This window comes from Octopus bimaculoides, chromosome 2 (assembly GCF_001194135.2).
Source record: "Octopus bimaculoides isolate UCB-OBI-ISO-001 chromosome 2, ASM119413v2, whole genome shotgun sequence".
NCBI classification, from domain to species: Eukaryota; Metazoa; Mollusca; class Cephalopoda; order Octopoda; family Octopodidae; genus Octopus; species Octopus bimaculoides.
The window spans coordinates 122,949,387-122,970,806 of NC_068982.1; the positions used below are offsets into that span (position 1 = coordinate 122,949,387).

At 31.7% G+C, this 21,420-nt stretch overlaps 1 protein-coding gene across 1 annotated transcript in view; it reads right to left on the reverse strand.

The window, feature by feature from the left end:
- Window positions 1-839: 839 nt before the first annotated feature.
- LOC106882438 (calcium-binding mitochondrial carrier protein SCaMC-2) overlaps window positions 840-21,420 on the reverse strand; it is an 82,022-nt gene continuing 61,441 nt past the window's right edge. The window contains exons 5-10 of the mRNA XM_014933119.2: window positions 20,347-20,505; window positions 20,021-20,161; window positions 7,136-7,243; window positions 5,404-5,571; window positions 3,920-4,067; window positions 840-2,533 (exon numbers count right to left, since the gene is read on the reverse strand). Of these exons, the coding sequence (XP_014788605.1) occupies window positions 2,364-2,533; window positions 3,920-4,067; window positions 5,404-5,571; window positions 7,136-7,243; window positions 20,021-20,161; window positions 20,347-20,505 (894 nt within the window). The 3' untranslated portion in view covers window positions 840-2,363. The remainder of the gene's footprint in view (window positions 2,534-3,919; window positions 4,068-5,403; window positions 5,572-7,135; window positions 7,244-20,020; window positions 20,162-20,346; window positions 20,506-21,420) is intronic.

Below are 21,420 nucleotides of genomic sequence, written 5' to 3' on the forward strand. Positions count from 1 at the left end.
ATATTTTGTTTTTGTATTTGGTTTGCAAGATTCTTGAACTCATGTATTAAAACAAATTTTGTATCTCAAGAGGGTCATTATGCCAATAATAAATACATACACACACTGGTTCTACTTCATTTCTTTTATCATCAGTCAACTAATTAACTACTTGACTGTTTGATTGATTGATTGATCAACTAGTTAATCAGTCAATTAGTTAATTGGTTAACTAGTCTAATAATAATAATTCTTTGTACTATAGGCACAAAGCCTGAAATTTGGAGGAGGGGATAAGTCGATTATATTGAACCTAGCACTCAACTGGTATTTACTTTATTGACCCCCAAAGGGATGAAAGGCAAAGTTGACCTCAGTGAAATTTGAACTCAGAATGTAAGGACAGATGAAATGCCACTAACCATTCTGCCCAGCATTCCTAACAATTCTGTCAGCATGCTGCCTTAAGTAACAATAACGGCTCCAAATTTTGGCACAAGGCCAGCAATTTGGAGGGGAGGGGTAGATGATTACATTAACCCCAATGATCAACTAGTACTTATTTTATTGACCCCGAGAGGATGACCTCAGCAGAATTTGAACTCAGAACATAAAGACAAATGAAACACCGCTAAGCATTTTGCCCGGCGTGCTATTAGAACCAGTACGTGTTTATTATTGGCAGAATAACCTTCCCAAGTTACAAATACATATACAAAATACACACACACAAAAAAAAAATGCATACATATTAATAAAACTACTAAAAAAATATAGATGTTAACAAGTAGCACACTAAATTGAATTTAAAAGTAAATTGGGTATTAAAAAAAGTGAATTAAAAAGCAATCAGCAGCATATAATATTGAATATTTTATATGACACATTGTCATCACTTTTCTTTATTGTTACTATGGATGATGTTTGATGAAACACATTAAAAAAAATGTTATCTTCACACAAAAAAGAATTAAGATCTTAGCTTTGGATCAGTATAGGATCATATAAAAGTGAGAGAAAGAGAGAGAAACTTAGGAAATCTAATAAAAGCAAAGAGAAAGAGAGGCACAGGAGGTAAAAAATCAGAAATGAAAGAGGCACCAACAAAAAGAGAATAAGAACAAGCCATATGATCAGGCAAGTGAAAGACAGTGTATTGCTCACCACTACTCTGACATAACATTTCTGAAGAGACTGATCACAAAATTAGGAATTATTATTTGTAAAGTAGATTAGAACTATATACTCCAGATTAGAGCAAATGAAATTTGGAAATAAAAAAGGAATGTAAAATATGGATTTTAAATGATTTTGTCAGTAGAATTTACTGCAAAGATATCTACTGTACTTCATTAACACACATAAACATGCACATTCAGACATACATTAGTGAGAGCAATTGTAATCCATAACGTTATAAACCAATAGATCCTAATATGAGGTGCCAAGCCTTTTGCACAATGTAGTTTACCATCATCCAAGAAGAAAAAAAACTGACTATGTTAAAATATTTACAATCCTGATGACCACTTACATACTCCTTCAAATTCTCCTATCCTAGTTGAAAATTGCACCAAATAAAGAATGAAAAATGAAGTAAATGTTTGTGATATCAAACATTATATGCAAGCTATTTACTTCATGTTTCCTGTATGAGTACAGCACATCCTGTAAGCACCAATCGTTAATATTTGTTGATGCATTTTAATTGTTAAATTATGAATTAAAAACAATAAAGTGACAGTCAAGTCAAGAAAATTTTCTATCTTCTCTGAATAATTTTAACCATTTCTAAGACAGGCACAAAACCACATATTTGTAGGGAGGGATTAGTTGATTAAAATCAACCCCCAGTACTTCACTGGTACTTTATTTTATCAATCCCTGAAGGATGAAAGGCGAAGTTGACCTTTGTGGGATTTGAACTACAAACATAAAGAGCTGTAACTAAATATGCCTCTAGGTATTTTGTCCAATGCTCTAATGATTCTGTCAATCCCATTCATAAAAAAAAAATAAAACAAAACAAAAACAATAACATTAAGGCAGGTTTCTTTCCAGGAATGAATATTCCATTATTCCATGTACTTGGTTATCTTGCATCTTGCAACAATAAAAACACTTTATCAAATTTCCAGTAGCAAACACTGTTTTAACATTTTCTTGAACAATCTTTTTTTATATATAAGATCTTCATTTCTTAACTCTTATTGAGTCCCTTTCTGCTTCCAGACTAGTTCTCAGGTCTTTTTTGTTTTTTCACTGTACCTATTTCTGTCTATGTTCTCAATGCAAGGATAATGAGAACATGTAAGAGAGAGATAGAAATTGACCCTTTTTTTTCTTTTTTTTCGTATTGATGTTGTGTTCATGAAATTAACATGTTAAGTCGAAGACACTCCTAATGCAGTTCGAGTATGTTCATATACTACATAGCTTATGCTAACTGCTGGTGCCACTTTCATAAAATTTGGAGTAAGACCACGATAAAGTCCTCTGAAACCATCTTTCCTTAAAATGTCTTTGAACATGCTGGTCATTGTGTGAGAAGCTCCTGAACAAGGAAAAAAAAAAAGTTCAAATTATATAATTATACAAACAAATACATTTTTTTAGAAACAACAAAAATAACTTCAAGGTTAGATGTGAAGAAAATAGTGTGAAGTAAATGAATTCCTAATATCTTACTGATACCATTCAAAGTACCAAATAACGTCAGTAGGATATTTTGGCTATCATTAGATTAGGTTTGGGATATCTTTCAGCCCATCCCAAATGGCCATGCTGATTTGGTACTGAATCCATTTAACATTGAATATGTTGGCCCTGAGATGTTCGGACATCAAGAAATTTTGTTTTGTTCTACATAAGAACATTTTAAGGAACATAGCTCACAATTGGCATAATAATCTTCTCTGCTTTTAATAATAATAATAATCTTTCAGTGTCTGTACTATCCCCTATACTCTCCTTACCGCCACCATCACTTCTATAACAAAACACCTGTGATTGTTTCTCAGCTATAAAACCACCTTCCTCTCTCTCGAATACACCCCTACTCAGTTGAGGGGATTTTATCTTTTTCATTGTCTTGAAAGTTACTGGTGGCCTCATTAGTGCCAGTGTGATGAAAAAGGCACCTACTACACACTGTAAAGTGGCTGGCATTAGGAAAGGCATCCAAATGCAGAAACTATGCTGACACTGAAACTTGACACAGTCCTACAGATTATCAAATCCTGTCAAACTGTCCAATCCATGATGCATTGGAAAACGAACATTAAATTACTATGATGATAAAGTCATCATATCAAGGGAGATAACTGCATTTTAGCAAATTCATACCGTTTCTCCATACACATGGAGATTGGCCCAGTTTGTGTCAATCAGGTTCATTTTAAATACATTCTAATGTTTTGCTCTCTTCCTGTATATGTATATTCTTAAATGTATGCATTCATGCCAAAACACTCATCATCCAAAACACACACACACACACACATAAAAAAAGAGCTAAAATAGCCTCAGCATCCAGCCAAACATGCCAGATATAGACTAGCATAAATTATGATAATGATTTCCAACATAGATAGGCACAAGGCCTGAAATTCTTCAGGAGTATAGTCAATACTTATTTAACTGCTCCCAAACTTGAATGTGAGGAATCTTAACTAAATAACATTTCACTATTTAGTATATTGCCCTAATAACAAATCGTTGACTGCATCTCCCAACAACATGAACGTAGTGTAGGCAGCATGCCAGATCTGTTCACCTATTGCTGGACAGCTCAAATGAAAAGTCAAGAAATTCCATCATCTGATGCAAAAACAGATCAACTATGTGGGGAATTAAGGAAAATAAGAGCCTGAGCAATTTGGATACTGTTTGAATAGTCAAGAATGGATTTATGAGATAGATAATTTATATAAAATAATACCATGAGCCTGGAGTCTAGTTCGGACCAGAGCTAGAGGATAACTTGTTAGTTGGCCACAAGTGCTGCTTATTGTACCACAGGCCAATATCACAAAAATGCTTGGATCTTGTTTGCTTTTGCTTCTGGCAAGATACATTGACTTCAATGTCTGAAAAAGAGAAGAATGAAAAGTTGTAATGCTCATACCTTTCTTTAGGATATTATTAATCTAAGTGGAGTACTTTGCTCAAGGATACAACATACAACTTGGTCCAGGAATCTAACCCATGACTATAGATGTGAACTCAAACACCCAAACCACATGTTTTCATTTCTCATTCTTCCGGATTACTCAGCTGAAAACAGCTGAGTGCTGGTGCCGCCTCCCCTCCGTCCATTGGACACATACTTTTTATTCCACTGGGTGAAGGATGCACATGATATCAATTATGACAGCATAGTACATGCTACCGTCATGCTTGTGAGTGATGGGTATTGTATGTGGAGTGAAATGGTTCTAGGTTGGAAACAGAACCATGCCAAAAACTTGACACAAAGATACAAATTTTAGGAAATGATATTTTAACAATGGAGAGATGAATGGCAAAGTAAACCTTGTGGTGTACAGTTTGAATTGAGAATGTTAAAAGCCATAATTTAAGAATGCAAGGTATTTTGTTTGACATTGTACTAGCCTTGGATTCTTACACCAGTACAAAGTTACAGACATGTTGTTGTGTAATTCCAGGTCAGATCCAACTGAGTAGTCATGTCACAAACATAATTAGCCAAACAACTAGTCTTAACCACAGATCCATTCCAGTTATACCACGCTATCACTTAGCTGAAAACCATATTGCACACCATAACATGTAGTGATGAACTACATGGAGTGAAGTTAGATGGACATGTACTCTCACTGCCCAATCTATTTCTGTACACTTGTAGATTCTAGTGAAGAGATAGAGTCAGGGTGAGTGAAGTAAACAAGGTAAGAACATGACTGTGGCTGTTCTTGCTAAATTTATCTGTTGCCTAGCTTCTCTTTGAGATAAGCCTTATCTACACCAATTCTGCTAAACCTCTCTTCACTTTATGACTGTCTACTTCACTGATCCACTACCATGTCACCCTTGGTCTGACTGGGACTTTGCATCAGCCAGATTTAGTTTGTAGTCCTCAGTAGGTCATCCCATAAGAACTTCCAGTTGTCCTCTGTGTTATATGTCTATCACTTTCAGTTCATTATATACTTCAATTAAGACATCTCTAAACCTCTAAGCTTCCATATTATTCTTCACTGGAGAAGGACTTTGCATTTACAAACATTTATCTATCTTGTTTTCTGGTTAGAATACAGCCAATCTGGTTTGCATGCTCAATAAAACCAATTGATTTCTTCGTGAAAGAGAGTTCCAACAAAATGTAAATGAACATATGCTATTTCATTAAAAAACACAAAAAAAAACCCCACAAAAATAAATATAACCAAAAAGTATATTTACCTCATATACACAAAGATCAATTCCAGCATATGGAAGAATTCCTATTAAGTTTGGAATGTAGCCTTTATAGAAGCAAGAAAGACCTTCATTTGCCAAGAGTTGTTTTGCACAATCAAAAATACCCTTGTACTGTCCAGTTTTTCGAACAGCTAATCTTGTTTTCAGTACCTGAAATATATAAAACATGAAAAATATATAAAAACTGCAAATTTGAGTCAATTTTAAAACACTGAGCACATTTGACTGAATGGTTTAAGTGCTCAAGTCTTCACCTAAAGATATGATTTGAAATTATACCACAAACACAAAATTTTTTTTGAGACTTCAGATAATGCACATTATCTGTTGGAACTTACTACTGATCTTACTTTCTGTCATTAGCTTCAATTTGTCAACCTCACTATCCCATACAAATGAAATAAAGTAAATATAATTCACTTGGTCACTACTACTACTTCATTGTTCACCAACGTCATCATCATTCTCCTCATATGACCACTTTCCATGCTGTGCTGGAACAGTATCCTGGCCAATGTCACAGTGTGCAGAATGTGTTTTATTGTAGCACCAGTATCAGAGGGGTTGTCATGTCCTTCACAAGACTAAAGGCTCTTCTCAACCCAACACTGTTTCTGCTCATTTCCTAATCATTTTACAAAGTGCACAGGGAGAATTTTATGGTGGCACTAACATTAATGAAGTTGCATTGTAACCCTACAAAACAAAACAGTCCTACAATCTGTTCCTTCATGACAGCACAACCAACAGAGCAAATAGAAAAAAGAGTAATGAGAAAGAAGTGAAGACATGAGAGGGAAAACAAAGTGATTGTGGTGACAGTGTGGTAAAAGAGTGAAAAAGGATAGAGAGTACTAGGAGATGGAAGGGAGACAGTAATGGCAAGGTGTAATGAGAGAAGTGGCAGCACATGGTTTAGTGGTTAGGGTGTTGGACTCATGATCATAAGATTGTGGTTTTGATTCCTGGAGCAAAACACTTCGTTTCACATTACTCTAATCTACTCAGCAGACAAAAATGAGTAATCCTGCGATGGATCGGTGTACTGTTCAGTGGGGAATATATATGCCATGGAAACCAGGAAACTGGCTCTATGAGTCTTAGCTGCTACATATTTGCTGGAGAGGGAGCAAATGATGGGTAGTTGTGGAAATAGTTGGTGCTAAGAGAGTAGGATGGATGCCAGTAATGAGTTACCCAGGTTATATGGAACAGTGGCTTGTAGTATAGAAGAGTAATGTTAGCTGATAAGAAACCACGTAAGTCAGGAATAATCAAGAAAGTGATGAATATCAATAAATGAGTGACATGACAAAGAGATAGCAAGCAATACAAAAGGGTAAATGAAGAAGTGTATCAGATAGCAATAGACCCAATGCAACCTCAAATTATTCAGGTATTGTGATAGAAAGAAGGGATATAGAGACACCGGCAGTAGGAGGAGGAAGAAAATTGAATATGAACAAATCCAGTGTTTTCCATCATTACAGATAGCAGTGAAAGATATAGAAAATAGAGGAGGAAAGCAATATAGAAATGAAAGGATATCAAATAAGCAAGGGCAGTAAGAGACTAACATGTGAGATTTTTTTTTTTTCTGTATGGAAATATATGTATGTAAGCATATATGCATGTAAGCATATATGCATGTATGAGTGCACATTATACACAAACAATGAATATAAAATGAAAAGAGCCCACCCAATAAACTTACTTCCATGGGGTAGATAATAGTTTGTGAGATAGCACCAGCTAATGACCCAGAAATAAATCTCTCTGCCATTCCAAGTTCATGTTTGTCTTTTTTGAAAAGGGATTTGATCTGTAATTGAATATGGAAAAAGAAAAAGACATAATATGATTTGCAGATATACACAAATATAGATTCACAAACACACAAACAGAAAAAAAAAAGGCAAGATATAGTTGTTCTAGGAAACATTTGATTCATTTTCTTTCAATAATACTGTACATTAGGGATAACATTAAATTAAGAATAAAAGCCTTGAAACAAGATTTTTTTTTCAAAATCATAGAAAAACAAGAATAGAATCTGCAAGCTGACAAGGTAATGAAAGAACACTTCTTTCCATACAAAAATTATTTAACCAATTTAATAACTTATGATAAGTAAGAAACAATTTTCCCAATGAACTAAATGAGAAAAAACACAATCAGTCTTTAACAATTCAAAATCTAGCAGTAAACTTTCAATAAAGACATTAGATCATATTGGTAGAAATACACTTCCTAGGAAATTTCTTAACATCCCAAACCCCCAACAAGTACTTCAACAATAATTTTATAAATAACAATTGTCTGAAGAGAGTAAGAAGTTATAATTCTTATTTTGGGGAAAAAAAAACAACTTCAGTTGTATGCATGTATTATGGATATTTACAATTTAATTTATTACTATGTTATTTCAGAGAAAGAATGAGTGCGTGCATATATTTTGCATTTTGGTCACATCATCTGAGTTTTCTTTGTCAATTATTAAAATGCTTTCTACCCATTATTCATTCATTAATAATGTTTTTAACATTTAGTGAATAAACCAAAACACAACACTATCTGTTTCAATATATGAGTGCAAATCAAATCACCTGCCAAACATACAAGAACTGAATACACTTGAGAAAATGACAGACATTAAGAAAACACTAAATGGAAAATTTGAAGACAAATTGTAACTCTTAGATACTTCTTTAACTAAAGGGAGTGGGGAGAAAAAAAATTTAACAATATATTGAGTTAATTACCTATTTTTAGTTAAATAGTATATGCTTATATAAAACTTGTCTAATGTAAATACATCTACATCTATTTGAAAGCCTTTACTTGTGGAGATCACAGATGCTGAGAAAATATCCTAGTGGTCTCTGAAGTAAACAGAAGAAGAACTGAGACTTGTCCTACATACTTATTTTGGAGATAATTATCCTCTCAGCAGAAAGGATGAACTCTTTATGTTTGGTAACTCAGAGAACTAGCAGTTTCATTAAGTACATAGTGGACACTAATAAACAATATACAAATTAGGAAAACCATCCTGTTAAGATACTGTTCTATACATCAATTTAAATAATTATTTCTCTGGGTAGCTACATCTTTTTGATAAGTCAATCCTCTCCAGAACAGTTATGTAAGAGGATTCCCAGTTATTTTTCTATTTACTTCAGAGAACAATAGAATGTTTTCACATCATCTATAACCTCTACAGTTAAAGGCTTTCAAATAAATAACTTCACACGTCAACATTAGATATGTTTCAGGTATCTACTTTCAATATATATATGAATAAAAAAAATCACGATTGAAATTATTTACATTTGAATACCAAACAAAGCCACAGATGACTACGTTGACATGGTACTGAATAAATGCTCAAGAGGTTGGACATTCATATCTTGCCACAAGTGTCACGTTGCATCTATAGCCAAGGTTAACTCCCAACAGCCTAGTTCATCTGTGGTAATTAGCACTACAGTACTTCAAGGTTGTACAATTTACTACTGTAAGCAGCAATGTAATAAAACATTTGTTGGTTTGCAGCACTGAACTAAACTCCACTTTAGAAGCAGTAATTGATTACACTGGTCTCACATGTAGCCATGGGCTTTGACCAATAGGCATACAAGTGAAAATGGTTTCAAATTTGCTCTTTACCATAAAGACAAAATGTCAAAACTTGGGACACCTTAATGACATAACAAAATATGTGTTGAAAGTAAAATAAATAAATATTTTTCTAAATCAAGAACAAAACAATAGAGGTACTAGTATTTTCTTGTATTAAGAAACATCAAAATTTTTTCAATGAATCCATAACAAATTCCTTTAATTTACGTGAATATATGCATTGAGTGTATCAACAGATAGCAGCAGCTATATTTGATAATGTGCTACTACAGTTATTTAAAAAAACCTATTTCAACCACCCTTCTGAAGTGAAGTCAAAAAGTAAATAGAAAACAGCTAATATAGAACATATATTCTGTAAAATAAATAAGCTATATTTCTAGAGTATGATGCATAATTTCTAGTTATCATGTTCTTCACAGGAGTTATGAGAAATTTATATCATAATCCAGCTTTTACAAATAAGAGTAACAGAAAAACATATGAGAAGAACCACTCAGATTTAAAAACAGAATATTATTAACATGAAAAAAATGACCTTCCATGTAAATGTGAATAACATGAAACTATGATGGTTAATGATGGAGAAGATTAATTTAATGAATGAAATTTTAAAAATATAAAATATTTTCCTACATTTTCTTTACAGAAGCTTTTTACTTTTAATGTTTCTGTAGCATTTCAAATTAGGCCATTATCTCAGTTTAGAAGCATTACAAAAAAGATGATTACTGAATATTCCAATTAACTAAATAATTAAGCTGTAGATTCCCAAAATGTATTAAATGCTCGCCAAACCAATGTATGTGTCAAAACGAATTCACAAGTTTGCTTAAAATTTGTCAATGTACAGTGAAAGCAAAGATCTTGCATATTAAAACCTTGTTAACACAGAAGTGTAATTTGGTTATCCAAACAATTAGTGAACAAAACCCCCGTCCAAAAATGATCAAAGTCTAAAACAAGAGAGCATCAATAACATCAGTCGATGGAGTATTTTGGACAAGTTAAACAGTGCAGAATGGAGTAATCTCCCTTGTCAAGTATGTCCTTAAATTTTGATCAGCTAATCATTATGAAGTAGTATCACACATTTTTTAAAGAATTATTTTAAACACCTCTAGAAGGGCATTTTGTGCAAGTGTTTGGATAACTTCAGGTGATTGAATGTTTTTAACTCATATAACATACACAAGACCGTATCACATTTGTATTTAGTATGCAGAATGCTCCTAAGGTATATTACCCCCTGTCACATTGTTGATAGCATATGTAATTAGTATGAAGAAAAAAAAACTAATCAGATTACGACAGATATATGATGAATTGAGATAAGGAGAAAAAAAATAAAGACAAACAAAGCAAATTGAAAAACATAGCTTAAGGACTATATTTTAAAAGCAGACAACTAAAAAGAGTTAGTTGTCTGTGGCAACATTTTAAACACAAAATTCAAAAGCAAATATAGTCTATGCACTTATATACCTAAAAATCATGGGTGTTTTTATAGTGTCCATTTTTCCCTTAAATGATTGATAAAAAATACTGATGTATTTTGAATAGTAATGCAAACCAGACATGACTCACACGAAATAAACACTGAAGTGGATCATAATAACAGCATTTAATCAGAAGCAACAAGAGTTGATATTGGTTTGAACTATTGTCAATAAGGAAAGAATCATTCACAATAGTATATTCAAATATAAAATAGCAAGTTACTTAGTAGTCTAGAAAATATATTAAAAAAAAAAAAAGTTGAAACAAAACAACTAATTTAGCATGCCCTACATTTGAGACCAAAACACTCCTTACAGGGCGTACCTGTTCCTTGTAAGTAGCAGGATTTTGACTTATAAGGAGTGCAGGTGATTTTGTCAGACCATCATCCATGATGCAGCAAGCAGGAAGCTTGTTTGTAGCCAATATTTCTGAAAAAGTTTACAACAGTGAAAGTTTCCAAGTCCTTTTTTGTTTAAAAAAAAAAAAAAAGCAAAAGCAATCCTTTGTATAAGTGACAACAGAAAAATAATTAGAAAAGTAAAAGAGAACAGTGAAGAATGGTAAACCAAGGCAACAGTAACCAGTAAATTAATAAGAACAGAAGTAGAAAAGTTGTTCAGATAATGTGGGGATATTTAGACTGCACTGCAAAATCTTATAAAATAGGATATCTACATCTATATATATATATATATATATATATATATATATATATATCTTCCAATTTTAAAATAAGGAATAAAGAAATTATTAACACCGTGTTTTTATTGGTTCTTTTAATGTTAATATGTCCTAACATTGAGTAGGATTTTCTTTTAAGTATTATTTTATTAAAAACACATCAAAATAATTTAATATGGTAATTTAGATTAGTAAAAAATGACCTCACTTAACTACAATTTTGCTATTGCATTCCAAAGTATTTCGTATGTGTGTGTGTGTACATTCATACATACACACACACATACACATAGAACAGATAAGAGATGAGAGAATAAGTGTTTATTCCATCCGTTTACAACTTTTTTATAATCATATTAGATATATAGATATTACATCACCATTACACGTATATAGATATATATATATATGCATAGCCAAATGCATAAACTAGATGGAATTTACAATAGTATTTTTGTAACAACTGAAAGTTATTTCTTTGAGAAGGGGTGTGTCTATGCATGTGCGTGTACACACACACACACACTTCTTAAAGTTATTACTACTTTTCAACTGTTACAAAAATATTATTGTAAATTCTTTCCAGTTAATGTATATGCCACTGAAAAACTTAATTGCTGATTTACATTCAATATCAGAATCCCAAAGCCTTTAATACTATATGTAATATTACCTTATATACTATATTATATTACCTCATCAGATAGACAAGATTTGAACTAAATATTCAAAAAGTCCTAATTCTGAAACAAGACCAGAAAGTTTGGGGGGAGGTGTTTAGTCAATTACACTGACCCCCAGTGCTCAACAGGAATTTTTTGTCAACCCCAAAAGGACAAAAGGCAAAGTCAACCTCACCATATTAAATTAATATTAAATGCTGGTATGCATTTGCACAAATAAATTCTAATTATATGTTGGTGTGCTCCAAGCCTTGAAAAGTAAAATAAGGGACTATTTTGTAAACATGGAAATTAAATCTGCCCGTTAACTTTCATTGCTCCTCAAAAAGTCATTGAAAAATATTGAAATATTTTTAATTTAAGAACATTGGAGCTAACATTTGTTAACAAGTTTGAAACTTGAAAACATTTAACAAGTTTGAAGTTAGAAAATTTAGCTTTTTTACCACATCAGGATGTATATGTACTAGTGGTCTTACTGGGACAAAAAAAAAAAAAAGACATCATATTGATTAGTTACCTATCACAGAAATTGTTTTCCTTCTTTTAAAGAAGATAAGAAGTTTTAGAGGATTCAAATGAGTATAAAAAAAACTGATTATGAAAACTAGTAATGCCAGCACTGATGGTTATGAAAGTGATAATGATTATGCTTGCGTCAATATTTTCAAACATAAAGTAGTATAAATAAATTCAATCATCAAATTGTATAATTTTTCTATAGATTAGAGTTATTTGAATATCGTTATTTCAGGTAAAATAAATTGCTTCTATATACTGACTAGACATGACGTTGCTTACAATTGTCTTTATGCATTTTCCTTTCCTCTTATACCTATTTCAATCACTTCTCAAACCCCATACTAAACACTTCAACCAACCCTTCCTTCTCAAAACCACAACCCTCTGGAATTCAATCACTATTCATGCCTTTTCTTTAACCTTCATTCTACTTAAGTTCAAGCTGAATGTTAACTTCCTCCCTATCCCCTTGGGATTTCTTTTTTATTAATAAAATTTCCAGAAAATAATCAAGGTAACCTGTACACAATATCAACATTGGGTTTATATTATTCCATGCGTGTACATTTATGAAGAAAATGATAATACATACATTTTCAATATTTTTCAATATATCTAGACACAAATCAAAATACACAATGTTGTGTGTGAATAACAGGTATCAAACTAAAGTATTACAGTTTAGACACAGCCAACAAGTTCTTTTTATTAAATAGCTATTATTTCAGTTATTTCTTACCTACATTAAAACAACTATAAAGAAAAGTGCACAAATATCCTTGAAAGAATAAAGAATAGTGATATTTGCAGGAAAACATACAACGTACATTAAATAGTATTCACATCTCTTATGATAATTACTTAAAACTGTATTTTTAATTTATATTTTGCTCATTTGAGTTTACTATTTTTTGTATTCAATTTAGACACTTGAGAAGTAACTAAAAGGATTAATGTAGCACCTACAATATACAGCAGTTTCAATTAATTACCGGAAGTAATTATTATGCTATCATATAGCTAAAATACAACAGGATTTATTAATCAACAAACATCAAATATTGCTAATATTTGATTCTTCAATACACCATAGAATACATTTTTATGTAAATCAAATTGCTGAATTATTTCCCTAGATACAAAGGATTTTTATTTTAATTCAGTACATTGAACTCACAGAAAGAGACAATTAAGCAAGCCCTTTGGGACTAACCTATTTGGTGACAGATGTTTCAGTACTAAGAGATAACATATTTGATTAATGTCATTATTCAAAGATACAAATATCAAGTGATATGAAACAATAATTTACCTTATATATTGAAAATGTAGCTTTGTATGTAAAGTTTTATGGAGTTTTTCATTTGGTAATTACAAGCAAGGGAGGTAGTGACAAGTGACCAAGGCCTTTGGCAATATACCATGCTTAAGAAGACCTGTCAAGTGAGATAATAGTCACAGCTAATACCAGTGTCTCATACCTGGCACGTAAAAGCACCCACTACATTCTTGGAGTGTTTGGTGTTAGGAAGAGCATCCAGAAACCATGCCAAATCAGATTGGGACCTAGTGCAACTCCCCAGCTTACCAGTTTTCGATCAAACCATCCAACCCATGCCAGCATGGAAAACGGATGTTAAATGATGATGTAGATAATAATGATGTTCCTCGGGTACTTGACTGCATCCTATTTTCATAACCAAGAACAATTTTATGTATTCTTTTATTGTATCAGTTTTATATATTCTTGTATTTTTTGATAATTCCTGCAGTGGTTCATGCTCAACTAATAAACATAATATGCATCTATTTTTCTGTATTGTACACAGCCCATCTATTAATTTCTATGTGGTGAAATATTGTATGCTAAAGTCACATTGTAACTGACAATAGGGCTACCTCTAAATGATTCTGTGGTTTTCTATGTTTGAAGAGAAATAAGCCATTCATTTTCCATTTCTATGTCTGTTTTCACAACCAGTACATGTATGTATCTACAATCCAGCTGAGTAAACATTGAAGTTTTTACATCAACTCAGTTGTTAAAGCAGTAAAATAATGGTCAAGCTTGCTCAGAAGGTACAAAGGCAAGGGCAATAATCCTATTTGCTCTCTTCATTATGAACAGAGTATTTAGTTAAAAATACAACATATGTGACAGTGCTTATGCAATAAATATAACTAATACAATAATTAGCTTCAAACACAAAGTTTAGTAATTGAATAGTTTGACTATAACAATTCTTGAATTTAAAAATTATCCAGAATGAAAAGCAGTTCTCCATATGAAAAATTTCTTAGTAGTAAACATCAATCACTAAATGATTTTTCACTCAACTAGCAGCACGAAAATGTACTGGACTCTTGAAATCAATGCTAATTTGAATCAATAAGAAAAAAAACAATGTAATTACAAAATAAGGCTTGCTAGAGTTTTGAATATAAAAATCTTGATTGCCATAGTCAGAATTTTGAAAGTTTTAATGGTTAGAATGAACTTAGTTTTTATTTCTAATCATTTCAAATTTAAGCCTAAGGCCAGCAATTATGAAGGAAGGTGGAGATCAGTAGGTACTATCAATTCCAGTACTTGATTGGTACTTTATTTTATCAACTCTAAAAGGATGAAAAACAAAGCTGACCATGGTAGGACTTAGACTCTAAATGTAAAGTCATTTTGTCCTATGCCCTAACAAATCTGTCAACCCACTGTACTAGTTCTGATGTATAATGAAACCTGAATGTTACAGATCATAGAAATCTTTGAGAACTATTAGATTAGAAATGTTAGTATTAGCAACAAGAATTCAATAATTCATTAGGGGTTAATAGATCGTATTGATTTCAGTTTTAAAAAATTTGTTAATAAACAGCAGTAAATAAAATGAAAACTTTCAATGTTCATAACAAAAATGCTCCAGAAACAGTTTGTACTAAGAACTGCATCAATTCTAGCATTCTGAAGTATATTAATGGAATAAATATGCAGTTCAATAATCTATTATGGAAACCTTTTTTTTTTAAATCAAAAGAAACACTCTATATCTTATTCAATTAAGCAATAGATTAATTATATATGAAATTGTTAGAATATGTGTAATGACTGTTTACAGGGAAGTAAAGAAGAGAAAATGAGTAATATAAAGTGGATAAATAAATGAAACATTATAGGTAAAGTAAAATATAGTTAGAATTAGAGATTTCCCTTCTGTGAAAGCTGTTATATTTTTCATATCCACAGTGATTTTTATAATCACAGTAAATTAGTATCTTCTCCATAAAAAATAAGGAGAAATAAAATGAAATTATTTGAGTGAAAATCTCATCAGAAGAAAAACAGTGACAGTGGGGAAGGGGAGAGGGGGAGAGGGGGGAGAGAGAGAGAGAGAGAGAGAAAGAAAGAGAGAGAGAGACTGGGTTATTTTTTTCTTTCTAGCACCAAAAATGTCTAGTCATTTGTATTGAGATGTGTATATGAGTTCCTTCACACTTGGATTTTTCAACTTTAAAATAAATCAAACTATACAAATAGAGCAAATGGTATATTAAAATCTATGTAACCCACAAAGGAGCTGAAGGTTTATACTCAAGACTCATTAATAGTGTTAAACATAATATTTTAAAGAGCATATTTCACAATGATACAAATATTTTCTTTATAGGATTGTATATAACATAAAGGAAAAACAATTTCTCTACTGCTGGTATCACAAATAAACAAATCTGATCTACTCCATGAAAGAAAAATCAACACCACCATCAAATGAGCTGGCAACAAGAAGACTTACTTCCTTTCTTTCTCTCTCTCTCTCTCTCTCTGATAGGACAACTATACAAAATGTTATTAATAAATGTAATGCTCTATGATAATAAAACTAAGGTAATAGATGCAGAAGACATACAACAATTAGCAATCCATTGGCAGTACAATATCATTATGATGGTCAAATGTTAATATTTGTAGAACTTTTACAGAACAAGTACTTAAAATAAGAATGGCTGGATAATTGGCTTGCAAAGACAATATTTAATAATGCAGTCATCATCATCGTTTAACGTCCGCTTTCCATGCTAGCATGGGTTGGACGATTTGACTGAGGACTGGTGAAACCAGATGGCAACACCAGGCTCCAATCTAAATTTGGCAGAGTTTCTACAGCTGGATGCCCTTCCTAACGCCAACCACTTAGAGAGTGTAGTAGGTGCTTTTACGTGTCACCTGCACGAAGGCCAGTCAGGCGATACTGGCAACGGCCACGCTCGAAATGGTGTCTTTTATGTGCCACCCGCACGAAGAACAATAATTAATGTAATTGTTTTTGATGTGGAAGAGAAGAAATTGTTCAGTGTCATATAAAAATATTACTCTCGCTAACTTTGTTTGACCTTCATTGCAAAATCTATCAGAGAATTACAAACATTAAAAATCTAGAAGAGACTTGAGTAAAAAGAGAGAAAAAAAAACCTTGCAAAGAGGACAAGTTATAGTTAGTAGTAGTTACAATAGTATAAGAGAAATGACCTTGATCTGTAAGTAAGCATTAAAGCAGACTCAGTTGTGTGTAGTCAGTACAAACAGTGGATAAATAAGAAAGTGAACTGAAACTTATACCAAACTGACATTGAATCCTAGCTACAATGCAATCACTAGCTTTATTACCTAATTTGTGCTACTTATCTCTAGTTACTAATTGTGCAGAACTTAACTCTAGTGAAAAAAGTCATGAACTACTGAGATGGTTCACTAAATGTAGGTATGTTCTATTATTTAGCTGGCTCAAATAGCTAATGATTGTATTGTGGCTGGGTTCAAGAGAGAAGGAAGAAATTTTGAGAAGTACTACATCTACAGGAGACAGTAGATGCAGCAATTCTCTAAATTATGTGCGAAGTATGATACAGTTTGGCAATAAAGAAGAGTCATAGATGTAAATAATGTGCTGTGATTAGAGAGGAAATAAATGAATGTAGGCCAATGGATACATATAGCTAACTTATAAGAAAAGTTAAGCTTAAATGATAAAGTACCAAAGACACTGGGCTAGCATATGCAGGAAAAATATTTTACATGCAATTTGAATGATGTAGGCAGAAGAAATTCACTGGACATACTCAGTGGAAGTAAACTAAAAAAGACATCAGAAGAAGTAGTAACATCAAAGCTAAGATGAGATGACACAGAATTAAGATATATGACAAGATACTGTATAGCCAATCCTCCAACCTTTAACAACAAAGCAAAGCAAATGTTAAAATCATGATGATGTTTGATAATATCATGAAAGTGAACATTATTGCAACATTTATCAAAATACATAACTGAATGAATGAAATGACTGAATACTACTATCAAATTAAATACAGAACAAGATCCACAGCCAAGAAAATCTCCAAAGACAGAAATATTACAGGGAGTAACTAAACCAATCATTTTGTGAGATATTGCTTCTATCAAATATTCAAAACTAAAGACTTAGTTTGGCAAAGACAGGATTTCTTTAAGATATCAACTTGCACAAGATTGCCTCAAGTTCTGTGATATAAATTCTAAAATTTTTAAGTGTTCATACTGAAATTTACATGCTCCATCAAATTCTATGTAAGAACATAGGTTCCAAACACCAGCTGAATAATGAAAGTCAATTACTTAACTAAACTATGTTAAATTTTTAATTATTTTCAAAGTTAACAAACACACAGGGAGTACATTTTATTAAGAATTCAATCAGAACAGTCAGAAAGGATTAATAATTTTAAAAAGATATGTTGTAAACATAAAATTTGGGAAATTATTTTGCTTTGTTCAAAGGCTAATAATTAACTATATGTATTAAATTAAATACCGTAAGTTCAGTGCAAATATAGATCAGATAAACAAATTCAACCAATATTTTATAAAAATTCTTAGGATGTACAGAGCTTCAAATTTGAAAAACAATAAAAAACAAAATACTCCTAGTCAAATCAAGTTTATTGTAATTTAGTAATATTTTGCAAAATGACATTAAGTAGGAAAATATTTCTCCAGTAACTATTAATCTAGATGCTTGCATTAAACATTCCCTGGAATATTTTTCCATGCTGGTCCTTATCTTTGCTTTAGTTACTGTATAATATTTTTTAAAAAACCCCAAAATTTAATCAAAATAAACATTCAAACACAGAGAAACTTAATAAATTTCTATAACCAGTGAAAATGCCCCCTAAGATAGTGTTTTAAAGAAAACCGAAGAAACTTAAGCATCTTACACAGTTTAGCAATATGGAACAGCCATTCAGCAGAACAAAAACACAAGATGAAATAAAGTAAATTTCAAGTCCCACCCCTTTATAAATAAGCCTATAATGATAACTACTGAATTCAACTATTATATTTTAAAAAGCTTTATGCACAATATAGGCTGGAAACAAAGAAATTCTGAAAGATCACAGAAAACAGTCCTATTTTTATCATAACCAAATTCAAATTTATACTAGTATTTGGAAACAAAAGTAACTTTCTGTGTTTACTATTCATTATGGTTTTCATATAAAATCTAAGTAGAGTATTTTACAGCAGTAAAATCTCAAGTGATTCAAATTCAAATAAATCCTTGTTACACCTTACTGTGTGTTTCTCAAGAAGCAGGCCACATGAGACACAGGTGATCATCAGGTGGACTAAACTTCTAAAAAAATTTCAAGGTAATGTTTTGTTAGGCATGTCATTCAGAAAGTCCTGTAAGCCATAGTTTGCTCATGACTGTTCTAAATTATAAACGAAATGAACAGATTTTCACAAAATTAGTAAATTCTTGTTGACACAGTTATGCTTAATCTAAGAAAACGTTTTGTTTTCTTCAAATATTATTAACTCACCATCTCTCTTTATTCAATATAAGACTTCAGTTGAAGTCACAAATCATTTCAAAACTGTATATTATGTACATAATGTTTGTATTTCTACTTGTAGTAAAAGAAAAAGTAAAAAAAGTAATTTAACTAAACAGTCTTGTCTTCAGATCACATCTGAAAGTTTATTTTAGCCTTCCATTAAAAAAAAACAAGATAAATGATAGAAATTCAGTTCTACTACTACCATAGACCCCAACTCCCCAAAAAGCTGCTAATCTTTATCATCAGGAATGTTTGTAAGAATATTCCTCCCTTTTCTAATAATAAAATATTGAAAATAGACAAAAAAAAAAGATGAACAATTTGAAAGGAATTAGGGGGAAAAAAATCATTATAAGATAATTTTATTTTCAGTTACATACTTATAGTCTCTAATAAAATAATCATATAGCTGGCAATGAATTACATTAAATAAATGTTGGATATAATGTATAATTGTAGCATTTAATGAAACAAATACATGTTTGGATCAAAACAGACAGGGAAAAAACGGTAAGCTATTTAAAGACAGAATATATAAATATAATTTTACTGAAGTGTGAATATGTATGTGTAAATAAATATATATACATACATATACGCATGTGAGAGTGTGTGTGTGTGTGTATGTATATGAGAGAAAGGAGAGGAAGCGAGAATGAGAGAAAAAGAGAAAAAAAGTATATATAACTTACATTTTCATAGAAAGAAAATTTAAGAGCAGATTCTGGGGCAATTTTGAAAACATTGATCCCATTGCCTCGCCACAAGGATTTGACTCCACCTTCTTCCAACATGTGTTTGAAACCTGAGCGAATTCCAGATTTTCCATGCACCTGTATTAATTATTCAATTAAAAGACAGAGTAAAAATGAAAAAAAAAATTGAAGCAACAGTGAATGAATGAGTGAGTATGAATGTGCTAGAACAACAGGGATATTTTACTTTAGAAGTATTAAAAAAAAATGTACCAAAGAAAACACTAAGGAATACTGAAATACACTTTCAAGATGGTTATTACCTGTTGAAGAACTTTTAGTCTGTCAAGGGGTGCAGTACACGTTCTTGAAACAGCTCCAGCAGTGCCTCCTGCAACGAGGTAACGCCACCACATGCCTGACTGTAGCTCTTTTTCTGTAAAGTCATCTGGTACAATGACATTTTCTCCAATGTCGATTACCTGGATAAAGAGTGATGGACAGTATTCAAAAATGTTCAAAGGGTCAATTTTGGCAAAGAGCATGTGTTGAGGGGCAAGAAAAAGCGTTAGCATACTTCAACTTGACCAAATAGCACTGTTTAGTGGAATTATAAAAAAGAAAGGTACATAAAACAATCAGGTAGTAACAGAGAGTGATAGCACATCAGCTGTAAAAACTGAAGGCCTGTAGCTGGTAAAATAGTATGTCCTATATACTACATATGCTATCTTCTCACATGCTTATATGTGAATGAGATTTTGAAGATAACACAGAATTAGATATGACTAACAGTTCACGTCATGAAACATGTAATGGAATACTTTAACAATAGTTATATCATTGGCTTATTGCACAACCATTAAAAAAAAAATTTTTTTTTTAAGGATTATATATACAGATAAAAGATGAATAAATTGAATATTTACAAAAATACAGTATTTTATGAAATTACAACTTAAATTTTCTGTGTAGCAAAACAAGAGAATTGAACTGGCAGACATTATCTAACTTCATTTAAGAAGTTTCAAAGTCTGTTTCTTAAATGTCAGTAAGTTATCTGTCTAGAAAACTCTCCTTTTCCCCTCATCACACATATTTTTCAATTTATTCCAATTAATAAAACTGCTTTAGAAAGCAGATAACATTCTAAGTGTCCCCTCATTTTAAGCGTCACATGTATTTAGGGGAATACAATATTAATGATGGCACTGTCACAATTATCAGATGAGATTTATTACTTTTGATCAGAATTTAAAATAGCAGGCATAATTAACAAGTTTTCTAACACGTGTATTAATTACTAAAATAAAAATAGTGAAATAGTTAAGGAGATAAAATAGTGAACAGCAAGCACCAATGCCACTGAGTGCTTATCTTCTGCAAGTTTATCCATA